The 13,008-nt window shown below is 40.6% G+C and overlaps 1 protein-coding gene across 1 annotated transcript in view; it reads right to left on the bottom strand.

The window, feature by feature from the left end:
• The window catches only part of MCCC2 (methylcrotonyl-CoA carboxylase subunit 2), a 71,093-nt gene that overhangs the window by 20,961 nt on the left and 37,124 nt on the right, over window positions 1-13,008 (bottom strand). The window contains exons 7-10 of the mRNA XM_057540246.1: window positions 12,798-12,911; window positions 5,992-6,056; window positions 947-1,046; window positions 741-836 (exon numbers count right to left, since the gene is read on the bottom strand). Of these exons, the coding sequence (XP_057396229.1) occupies window positions 741-836; window positions 947-1,046; window positions 5,992-6,056; window positions 12,798-12,911 (375 nt within the window). The remainder of the gene's footprint in view (window positions 1-740; window positions 837-946; window positions 1,047-5,991; window positions 6,057-12,797; window positions 12,912-13,008) is intronic.

Here is a 13,008-nt window from a genome sequence, read left to right as displayed (position 1 = left end):
AAAACACCAAAAATACTGGCTGCTTTCTCTGCATGGTGGAATTACAAGCAACTTTATGTTTTTCTGTATTTTCTATATTTTTCACAGTTAGTACATAATAGTTTTATAGTCAAGGGGAAACATAACAAAATATTAAGGCACAGAATCTGATATTAGGACAATTTCCTAATTTAGAAAGTATCCTACCAGATATGGATACTGAACAAAATAAAAGACTACATGCTATATGCAAGCACTAAAAATTGTCAATCTAGACTACAGAAGACAATCTGTAACCATAGCAACATCTTCAACTGCAATCAAATGTCTAATCTTTGCTCATGTCATATTGATCTAAAAGGGTATGTTTTTTCCTTTCAACAACTTACTGACATTTCATCCATTTCCCAAAATAAGAACCCAAAAAAGAAATAGATGGAAATTATAAAGTTGTGCTACATCATTCCTAATGTCCACAGGAATATGGAGTTATGAACAAAGCAAGCTTAGTCATCGTGCAATGAAAACTTTCCAGTAATTAAGAGGTTTTCCCTGCCCTCTTTCTTTTAGTAAGATATCTTTCCCTTATATGTCATTCCTTACTGAGACCCACAACAGTCCCTTAGTTTAGGGATGAACATACCTAAAACAGACTTCAGCTTTGAAAACGGATACACACAGCCTATAGTTCAAACAAAGTTTAAACACATGTCATAAACTATGATAGCATAGCTTACAGCTCACAGTTCCACTTTACACACCTCTCGGACATCAAAGTTCCTCTTAAGGTTGGCACCAACTATTCCATACAATTCATCAGCAGGAAATAAAGGATCTTCAGAAGGTTCAATGGTAACCTGCAGAAATATAGAACAATCGCATTAGCCTATTTAAAGACATTATTTCAAGGTGACATAAGCCAAAATGCTTTGGGAAAATAAAAAATATAAGAACAGATCCAACTCACATCCATTTTCTTCTGATAATTTAGATTCCTTACAATCTTCCTAGCTAAGTGAAGGGCATGATTATCATCCAAAGCGTAGTAGTCACTTACTCCAGACTTTCTACAGAGTAAAGCACACTAAAAGAATCAGAACAGGGAAAAGGAAAATAATTAAATCTTAAACCCCAAGTATCTTCTCTCATCTAAGGATGACGTCTTTTTACTTCCAAAACACTTTAATAACTGTCATCTAATTTGATCTTCATAACGTCCCTGGCAAAACAGTATTAACCTTGTTTTACAAACAGGAAAAACTGAGGTACACAAAAGTTAAGTACCTTGTCCTAGGACCACCAGTACCTGCATAAGAACCCACACCTTCTATTTTTCAATCTTGACCTTCTTCTACTGGACCACAGGGCCTTATTTAATGCTCATCCCATACACCTCAGACAAAATCGCATATGATAAAGTTCAACCACAGCTGGCATGCTTTCGTGATGTAGTTGGTAACAACAAAAAGTGTTCGTACCTCACTGAGACCCCAGTGAAGATGCCAACTATGGCCTCTCATTTCTGAGAGACTGCTGAGGCCTTCCTTACCAAGTTACACCCCAAGAGTAAGCTGCTGCAGGTAGCACACACGAAGGCTTGAAAACGCTGTTCCTCAGATCAATGGTGAAAATGGGTATTGATAACATGGAACTGTGGTAAGGGCCTGCTCAATTTCAAGTGCAACGTGAATAAAGCATGGGCGTGCTCTGCTTCCAATTAGATGGCTTGTTGTTTCACTTGTAGATGTACTATGACTTTCTAATAAAGTATTAAAAAAAAAAAAACTATGAAGTCAGGCAAAAATATACACCTAAAGGGACTTCAGTGGCAGTCCACTGGTTAAGACACCACGCTTCCACTGCAGGGGGCACGGGTTCGATCCCTGGTCAGGGAACTATAAGATCCCACGTGCCACGCAGCACAGCCAAAAAATAGAAAATATATATATATATATATATGTGTGTGTGTGTGTGTGTACACACACACACACACACACACAACCCCTGAAAAAAACAGAATTTTAGTTCATTTTATGAGCAAGAACTAAGCTGCCGCAATCTAAATTTTGATGTCTTGTCTAAGGAAAACACCAACTCCTTAGGCGACGTCTTAGAACTGGGCTCTCACAGTGGTTTCATGTCACTGTCCCCCTCGGGCTTGGGTGCTCCTCAACAAGAGCAAGGACCATGTGTGCTCCTCTTTATAGTCCTCCAACCCTTTGCAAATAGCAGACCCTTCAGTTTCTTTAATTTAGTAGGACGTTTTACAACTGACCCTGTCTTCCAAATGCTTCACAAATATCAGCTACAATTGCTGACTTCTAGCTACACTGTAGTAACTCAGTAAGCAAAGAAAAGCAGAAGGGACTGCTTCCAAATCAGTAAATATTTAAAATAAAATGCTGCCTTTTTTTTTTTTAATAACCATTTATTTATTTATTTATTTATTTATTTATTTTGGACTGCATTGGGTCTTCATTGCTGCACATGGGCTTTTCTCTAGTTGTGGAGAGCAGGGGCTACTCTTCATTGTGGTGCGCGGGCTTCTCATTGCGGTGGCTTCTCTTGTCGTGGAGCACGGGCTCTAGGCACGCAGGCTCAGCAGTTGTGGCACGTGGGCTTCAGTAGTTGTGGCTCGCCGGCTCTAGAGCGCAGGCTCAGTAGTTGTGACGCACGGGCTTCGTTGCTCCGCGGCATGTGGGATCTTCCCGGACCAGGGCTCAAACCCGTGTCCCCTGTATTGGCAGGCGGATTCTTAACCACTGCGCCACCAGGGAAGTCCTATAATGCCTTCTTTTAAAAACTGTCTAGCATTTACGAAAACAACAGGAAAGGGAAAACTTTTGATGAGACACTCTACTATGTAAAGCTTTGTGTCAAATTAACTATGAAGGATGACGAATCAGAGACGTACAAATACGTATTTACAATGACGGAGAGAACCCAAAGCAAGTTGTGACTAGTAAATTTTATGACACTGTTCCCAAAAAAGCCATCACCATCTAACCACTGTCCCATGATTTTAAACAGGCTATTATGAATGATAATAGCTAAAAGTAATAGAGCACTTAGTATGCCACAGACACTGTGTTGTGACGCAGGAACTATTCATATCTTCATTTTACAGATGAGGAAATGAGGCTCTGGGAAGTTATGTAGTTTGTCTAGTCACAAGGGTAACAAGTGAGGCAAATGGAAGATGAATCCTAGAACCTACACGCCTAACTTGATATACCGCCTACACCTTTTATGGGCACCAGATGACTTTTTTTAAACTGTCAAAAAAATTTTTTTAGTTAATGCTCCTCAAATACTATCTTCATCTCCTTCCCCTGATTAAGCACCTACAAACAGTGGCAGCCCACTTTGTCCTGTTTCTATTCTACCCACATCCTCTCTCTCTCCAGGCTGAAACATCTACTTCACTGTCTCCCTGAAATGGTCAGTAAATGGCCAGATAAGAGAGAAATGCTGCATCTCTGCTCACAGTAGCGTTCACCGAAATAAGCAAGTCTTCTGTTTAAACCCAGGCAGAGAACTCAAGCTCTCGAAGCTTTTCTCTGCCTACCTCCAGCTCTTCCCTTCTGCTCCAGCTCTTCCCTTAATCATTCCTCCTTTTGCCTCTAGTTGTAAAACCGGAAGCATAATAGCTTATTTGTTTTGTAATTGTTTTTTAGTTCATTCATTTATATCTCTTACCTGCCGAGTTAAATTATAAATCCTTGAGGGCAGGGATTAGGCCTGAAATTTTTCTGTATTACTCATAACACTTAGTACAATCAATCTATCCACAAATAAGTGCTCAAAAAGAAAGGATTGAATGAAAAACTGAGGCAAAGGTAGGTTCCTTAGCCAACTCTTCAAAAGGCAAGGCAGTGTTCTTTGATAGGAGGGTGGAAACGTTGTACCTATTTTCCATCTCCCACCTACTAGACTGCTCCCACAGTCACCTGCCTCCGTGGTTTGTGGTTTGGCAAAGCAAAGAAAGGTTTACTGCACCTCCCAGGCCACCGAGCTCAATGGTTAGATCTACCTGTCAGTTATGTCTGGATTCTTTAGGGTCTAGTCCTGGGCCCTCTTCCTTATCTACACTCACCTCAGGGTGAGCTCACCTAGTCCTATGGTTTAAATTCCACCTCTATGTTGATGGTTCTTGAGCACCGATCTGGGCTCCAGACTCTTACAGTTAACTGCCTATTCGGCATCTCTACTTGGATGTCTGGATCATCTCTAACTTAGCAGGTTCAAAAGCGACACTTGACCCCCCTGCCCTATCCCCAACTCTGCCCCTCCCCCCATCTTCCCAATCTCAGGAAATGAAACCATTTTATGTTATCATCTTTGTCACCTCACTTTACTGTGCCCCATATATGAAATCCATCAACAAGTCCTTCAATTCCACCGCTAAAATAGAGCACAAATCTGATTACTCCCCTCCTCCGTTCACTACCACCATAATTATCTAAGCCACCGGCACCTCTCACCCAACTCTAGCAATAGTTGTATGCTATTGATACAACCACCCAACTGGTCCCTCACACACACTACTGCCAACCCTCTAAGCATTCATTCTCCATTTAGCAGACAGAGGGATTTTTTTTCTTTTCTAATGAAATGTTTAATAATAGCACAATCTCTCCTTAAAACTCTTCGATGGTTTCCTAATTGCTCATAAAAGAAAAAGTCCAAAACATTTAATGACCAATTACGAAGATAAACAATAATAATAATGGCAGTTAACAATTACAGGTACTTATTTTAAAGCAGGTATTGTTTCAAGCAATTTACACATACCATCTCATTTAATTCTCACAAAATTCTAGGAGGTAGATGATCTTCTTACTCCTGAACTCTAACCTGAAATGGGAAGACCAGCGATGTGATGGAGCGGCTCATGCCTGACTCATGAGAGCCAACTGTGTGCATCTCTTCCTGATTCCATGTTCAGTGGTGTCCCGCTGGTAGCTTAAAATCAGCTATGGCGGGATAATTCATACCACAGACACTGGCAGATGCCACACAGCAGGACATTTTCCCTCCTCAGTGAATCAGCTAAGCATTTACCTGCTATTGAGCTAAGCTATTCCCCAGCATTGCAAGCAGTCTGCATGGACCTTCAATGGACACTAGCCCCTCAAGCAAGCCCTAGATAGCAGCTCAGTCACAAGCAAATTAAGTCCTCATATGACTTCCCCAACAGTCCTTAAGATCAACAGTCTCCCCTGCCTCTCTGCACCTGTATGCTTAGATAAAATCCCCATGGAACTTACCAATACCCCAATCTTCTGGTTTGATTGACCAATCCAGCTGTAGTCAGGGGACCCCAAAGCACTCCAACCATGGACCCTAATAAAAACATGTACCCCAGGTCCTGTCTCTCTCTCTGGGCACTCTGCCTGGACTGCCTCATGTGGCCCCTCAAGGTGTGCTGTGTACTTCCTCCAGGACCTGTGACTGATAAACTTCTCTATTTCAAATCCTCTTGTGGTCTGTTGTTGAACCACGGCTCACCATCCAGCACCCTGTGCTCCACTTAACAAGTGTTAATTAAACAAAGGCATAATGCCTGCACACCACTGGGTTAGCCCCACCTTCTATATGCCTATACTTCTTTGTAGCCCTTATCATGTATACGTATTTATATAATTTTTTGGTGATTATTTCTTTATTGCCCACCTCTCTGACTAGACTCTAAGCTTTTTGAGATCAAAGACAATGTCTATCTTATTATCTCAAATACCTAAACAGTGCCTGGCACATAACAGGTGCTCAATGGATGTTTGTTAAATAAATAAGAAACCTGTTTCTCCAGTCTTTCTAGGCTATAATGAAAAAGTTGATGTTCTTGCTTAGAAATGGAACTCTAAAGAACGGGACCCTAAAAGAGCAGATCTAGAACAAATAAACTGGTTTGATCTGGCAAGTTTAACACCTGGAAAAAATAATTTAACACTTCTTTTAAACAAACAAGTGACAATCAATCTTGGAAAGAAACAACTGCTTCTGTTTCACCTGCAGTGAAGATCAGCACCTCCAAGATCCTCAGCTGACACCTCTTCTCCAGTGGCTGCTTTAACCTACAACAAGGATAAAAGTCAATGGTGAGTTTTCTCCATCAGAGATACAGTAAGTCTCCTACAAACAAGCAAGTTCCGTTCTGAGAGCGCGTTCGTAAGTCCAATTTGTTTGTTAAGTCCAACAAAGTTAGCCTAAGTATCCAATTAACACAATCGGCTATACAGTACTATACTGTAATAGGTTTATAATACTATTCACACAAATAATACATAAAAAACAAACAAACACAAAAAATAAAGAAAATATTTTTAGTCTTACAGTACAGTACCTTGAAAAGTACAGTAGTACAGTACAACAGCTGGCATACAGGGGCACGTTTGCATCTTCAAAAGTTCGCAACTTGAAGGTTCGTATGTAGGGGAATTACTGTATTAAAATGCTGTCCTACACACCTCCTAACCTGATTATACCTACCATTCTTTCTTCCCTAGAACTAGACATTTTGTTTCTCATCCCATCCAGCTAGGTAAACCTAGATAATATTGTCTCTAGTCTACAGACGAGAAACATGAACCCACAGTCACTAAGGAACTTGCCCACAGCCCCTGAGCAAGGGATGGAACCTGATTTGAACCCAGACATTCCTGGTCTGAAAGCACACTCTCTTTCCCCTACATTATTCTGCCTCCACACCCATGTTAAAGCCTTTGTGTCGGTGCACATGCTGATCCTACTGCTGGGCTCCCTTCTCCCTCTCACCCACCCGGTGAATCTCCAATTATCCTTCAAGCCCTATCTGCTCTGTGTGGCTTTCCCTGACCTGCCCAGGCCTTTTAACCATTAACAACACTCCATGGTTTTAACAGAGCAATGTTTGCTCATCTGTGGTTCAAGAGCATTCCACCTACACCTCCAACATGGCGCCTACCAGACTATATGTCAGTAATTTGCATGTGTCTCTGTCATCTCCTCTATACTGTGAGTTCCTTGATGGCAGAAACTGTGATTTATTCATCTTTGGACACACTACCTATATTGAAGTAACGTTATTTTTTCACCTTTGCTGAAAAATTCCAGTGACTATCAAAAACAAACTCTTAAAGGTATAATATCTTTAAGATGGGGGAAAAAAATCTCCATGATTACCCACATCTAAGATTCAGCATAATATGACCAAAAAGAAAGAAACCTTAAGTAATAAATTAAGAATGACTTAATTATAGGGACTTCCCTGGTGGCGTATGGGTTAAGAATCCGCCTGCCAATGCAGGGGACGCGGGTTTGATCCCTGGTCAAGGAAGATCCCACATGCCGCGGAGCAACTAAGCCCGTGCGCCACAACTACTGAGCCTGCGCTCTAGAGCCCGCGAGCCACAACTACTGCCGCCCGCGCACCTAGAGCCTGTGCTCTGCAACAAGAGAAGCCACCGCAATGAGAAGCCCGCGCACCGCACCGAGAGTAGCCCCCGCTCGCCACAACTAGAGAAAGCCCACACACAGCAATTAAGACCCAACACAGCCAAAAATAAATTAATTAATTAATAATAATTTTTAAAAAGAATGACAATTATAGCCTGAGAAATTCGAACAAGAAAAAGCAAGAAAAATCATTTAATGCTAAATGCCAACCTGATCCCTTAGGAATCATTTATTGATTCCTACTTCTTTGGGGTGGTCGATTTGTTTTTCTTCAAGTAATAAAAGAAAAGCTTTTATTAGAATAAGGAACACTAATCTAAAATACAGCATAGAAATTACTTATTCACTACATCAAAAGCTCTGTCTTAAATAAAATATTATTCCACAGGGAGAGGTAATTAAATTTTTCACCTCCAATTATGCACCCCCAGAACTAAATTCTTGATTCTCTTCTTCCCAAAAAATTTGGTGTAAAATAACATTCAGTCCAGACAATAACTACTTATAAGAGGTGTCTGGATATTTAAAGTTATAAAAACGAATAAACGTCTGATATATGATAATTCATTTTCAGGGAACTGACTGATAGCAACTGAAAAAATAAAGATTTGTCATCAGTTAATATTTATGGAACACCCACAACATGTTTGAAACTGTGATATGTATAAAGATGATAAAAGTCCAAGAGAAAATGAAAACTGCTCATTCTATTAAAAAACAAGTTCGGATGATAAACAAAAGGTAGGAGAACAAAAAAACTCCTTCAAAAATTTGTCTTATTCCACAGGGAACTTTGCTCAATACTATGTAACAACCTAAATAGGAAAAGAATTTGAAAAGGAATAGATACATGTATATGTATAACTGAATCATTTTGCTGTACACCTGAAACTATCACAACATTGCTAATCAACTATACTCCAATATAAAATAAGAAGTTAAAAAAATTTATCTTATTAGTATGCATTTTTTTCCAACCAGGTTAGCTACTGAAAGCTACAACCCCACATTATGTGTGAAACCTACAAAGCCTTTTCTCAATTTTCAGTGAAACAAGCATCAAAATTTAGAATTCTCAGGCAGATAAGGCTGCTGCTGCTTCTTTTTCTACCTGTAAATACAGCCTTTTGATGGTAGACTACTGAACAAGGTTTAGTTCTCTAACAGAACTGCAGACTTCAGCTGCTACGTTGCTTCTTTCTGAGGCACAAGTTAAATCTGAATCCACTGAATAGGCATTGTAATGCTGACCTTTAGACAAAATCTTCTCTTGAAAACAGTTAGCATTATTTCAGTATTATGATACTACCTATATTCCCAAAAAGATGTTTTAAAATTTTAGTCATATCTTTACTTATTCTCTAGTGAAAAATAAACAAGAATTACCCAGGAAAGTTTACTACACATAGGTAAATTAACCAACGATTGCTATCACACATAGCTAGAGAAATATTGAAGAATAATATTTAATATTATGCTGTAGGCTTTTTGAATAAAGCCTTGAGACTTTTAATGCATTTGAAAAGGCAGCTCTTCAGGCTTATCTGATCCTCAGTAAAACTTATTAAAAATTAACACAATCATTTGGAAAATACACTTATTTTACATCAAAGTATAACATCTTTTAATGTACTCTTTTTAATAAACTTGTGTTAATATTCCAAAACCAGATAATTCCTTGACTTTTTTTTTTTTTTAATTTATTTATTACTGGCTGTGTTGGGTCTTCGTTTCTGTGTGAGGGCTTTCTCCAGTTGCGGCGAGTGGGGGCCACTCTTCATCGCGGTGCGCGGGCCTCTCAGTATCGCGGCCTCTCTTGTTGCAGAGCAGAGGCTCCAGACGCTCAGGCTCAGTAGTTGTGGCTCACGGGCCCAGCCGCTCCGCGGCACGTGGGATCCTCCCAGACCAGGGCTCGAACCCGTGTCCCCTGCATTGGCAGGCAGACTCTCAACCACTGCGCCACCAGGGAAGCCCCGACAGACTTTTGAAGCAATAAACTTACTTTTCAAGATATAATTCACATACCACAAAATTTACCATTTAAAAGAATACAATTCAGTGTTTTTTATTATATTAACAAGGCTGTATAACAACCATCACCACCACCTAATCCCAGAACATTTCATCGCTCCCAAAAGAAACCCCGTACTCATTAGCAGTCCCTCCCCATTCTACCCCCTCCCAGTCCTTGGCGACAGCCAATCTACTTTCTGTCTCTATGAATTTGCCTATTCTACATATTTCATAGCAGGGTAACTACACAATATTTGTTCTTTGTGTCTGGCCCAATGTTTTCAAGGTTTGTCCATGTTGTAGGATGCGTCAAAACTTCTTTCCTTTTTATGGTTGAATTACTCCACTTGTAGGTTTATTATAGCTTTAGAAGTCCCTTGACATTATTCTTTTTACCTATTTAATATTCTTGGATTTTACTTACATAATGGGATGCTTTGTTGTAATCAGTAGAAATTACCTGTGTCTTCACCCAGCCTCTCTTTATCACTCTGAAGTCTAGGATAATGTTGTGACATAAGCAAAGCAGGGTGACAACTGCTTTCCTGAAAATCACAATGGAGACGTCCAAAGGAGAGACGAGGAAGCGCCGAGGATGACATAATCCAGTCCTCAGTGCCTGCATCACGGGCAGGTGGCCAGTGAAGTTGCACAGGGTCCCACTCTCAGAAGGGCCCTGTGCTTGGGGTTTAATGCTCAGTGGTCACCCTAGTGAAAGTCTAACTTTATCTTTGAATTTGTGTTCTGTAAGTGAAGTCTGATGGGACAATGGAGCATGTGTGTTGAGGTTTAGAGCCTCAGATCTTGCGCAGTCTGCCTCCCCCCATCTCCCTGGGATGGGCTCTTGGCTCCCTGCTTCCCTGCTGACTGGTGCCTGGGCCCTGGGTCCTGCCCTACCTTCTCCTCCCCACCCCTGCCTAGCACCTGTTACACCCGCCCCCAGTGGGGGCCTGACACAGGTGTAGGGAGGATCAGAGGTCAGGTGTGCCCCCCATGGTGTCTCAGGGAAGAGCATGGCAGCTCCATCACTGTCCTGGGCTGGCAGTGCTGAGGTGTGCTCTCCAACAGGCCACTCTGCGTGTTGGGGGGGGCGCCGGGGGGGATGCTGAGGGCTAGCCTTTTGCTCGTTCCCCATCTGGGTACCAAGCACATTCTCACATGGAGGCAGCACATCCTTGGGGACATGGTGGGCCCATGGGAAGGAGAGATGCCTGGAGGGGGCGGGGGCAGGGGTGGGGGGTGGGGCCTGTCATTAAATAACAAATAAAAACACCATGACTGGTAGAAAGACCACAGAAGAAGGGAACATGTTTCATATTTTAGTATCTTTAACAGTAGTTTTCTCCTTTTTGAACAAAGGGTCCCATATTTTCATTTTGCACTGGGGTCTGCAAATCATGTAGCTGCCCTACCAGTGATGCATAAAGCTTGCTAGTATTAAAAATTTAGAGCACCACTCATAGCTATTCTAACTCTTTTTTCTTGCGGGGTGGGGGGACTTAACCTTTTGAAAAGATAATGTTTTCACAAGACTCGGAAAGTCAAAGGTCTCTCTCCTACCCTGCTTCATCTCCTCTGCATTTAAACAACATTTACTCTATCTTTTCCAGTTTCTTTATGCGTATACAAGCTTACAAATGTATAATTCCCCCCCTTCACTTTACACAAAAGTGAACACACTATGTGTAAGCACCTTGCTGTTTTCACTTAACAATTTATTGGTTTGTTATTGACCTTGAGTAGAAGAAAAGATAAGTACAAGTATTTTTCTTCAGCCAGCACCATTCAAGGGGGAAAGGATAGTCCTTTCAACACATGATGCTGAGACAAACGCATGTTCACGTACAGAAAAATGTCGAACCCCTTCCTGAAACCGCACCAAAAAACAACTCAGAATGGATCACAGACCCAAACGTAAGAGCTAAAATTATAAAACTCTTAGAAGAAAACAAAGGATTAAATCTTTGCAACCTTGGAATAGGCAATACCTTCACAGATAGGACACCAAAAGCACAAGCAAAAAAAAAAGAAAAAAATATAAAAATTGGACTTCATCAAAATTTAAAACATTTATGTTTCAAAGGAAAATACCATCAAGAGGGTGAAAAGACAACCCATAGAAGAAAATATTTGCAAATCATACATCTGATAAGAGACTTGTATCCAGAACACATGAAGAATTCTTACAACTCAATAAAAAAGACAAGAGCCCAATTACAAAATGGGCAAAGGATCTGAATAGACAGTTCTCCAAAGAAGATATACAAATAGCCAACAAGCACATGAAAGATGCTCAGTATCATTAGCCATTAGGGAAATGAAAATCAAAACCACAGTGAGGTACCATGTCACACCCACTATGATGACTACCATCAAACAGACACACAGTAACAAGTGTTGGAGAGAATGTAGAGAAATCAGAACCCTCACACACTGCTGGCAAGAATGCAAAATATGCTCTGGACAGTTTGGCTGTTCTTCAAAATGTTAACCTTAGAGCTACCATATGACCCAGAAATTGTACTTGTAGGTTTATATCCAATAGAAATGAAAACATGCGCATATAAAAACTTATACATGAATGTTCATAGTAGCATTATTCATAATGTCCAAAAAGTGGAAACAACCCAAATGTCCATCAACTGATAAATGGATAAACAAAATGCAGCCTATCCATACAATGAAATATTATTCAGCCATAAAGAGGAATGAAGTGATTCCTCCAAAATTTGAACATAGAATTACCACATGATTCAGCAATTCCACTTCTGAGTACATACCCAAAAGAAATGAAAGCAGGGACTCACACAGGTATTTCTATACTCATGGTCACAGCAGCTTTATTCCAAATAGCCCCAAAGTGGAAGCAACCCAAAAGTCCACTGATGGATAAACAGACAAAATGTGGTATGTACATACATTGGAGTATTATTCAGCCTTAAAGAGGAAGGAAATTCTGAAACATGTTACAACATGGATAAATCTTGAGGGCATTTTGCTAAGTGAAATATGCCAAACACAAAAGGACAGATATTATATGATCCCACTTAAATGAGGTTCCTAGTGGAGCCAAATTCATAGACAAAGTAGAATCATGGTTGTCGGGGCAGTGAAGGAGGTGGGGAATAGGGAATTAGTGTTTAATGGGGACAGAGTTTCAGTTTGGGAAGATAACAACGTTCTGGAGATGGATGGTGGTGATAGTTGCACGACAAAGTGAATATACTTAATGCCAGAGCACTGTATATTTAAAAATGGTTAGAATGGTAAATTTCATATTATGCATGTTTTACTTCAATCAAGCAAGCAAGTAAGCAAACAAGACTATGTTCTTACCAAAAGAAACAAACAAACAACTAGCTTCTTACCAAGGGAGGTCCTCCCAAGAAAATGGTACCCTGCTTGCGTACGATGATGTTTTCATCAGCCATCGCAGGCACGTAAGCTCCTCCTGCTGTACAGGAGCCCATGACCACTGCTATCTGGAATCCAAGCACACAAGAAACTCATGCAGTACAGCTCAGACAGTGAATTTATACAGTCCCTGGATCTACAGTTCCACAAACACTGCAGTACCAG

This window comes from Balaenoptera acutorostrata, chromosome 2, assembly GCF_949987535.1.
Source record: "Balaenoptera acutorostrata chromosome 2, mBalAcu1.1, whole genome shotgun sequence".
NCBI lineage: Eukaryota > Metazoa > Chordata > Mammalia > Artiodactyla > Balaenopteridae > Balaenoptera > Balaenoptera acutorostrata.
Note: the sequence above shows the minus strand (reverse complement) of the source record. Positions and strands in the feature narration are given on the sequence as shown.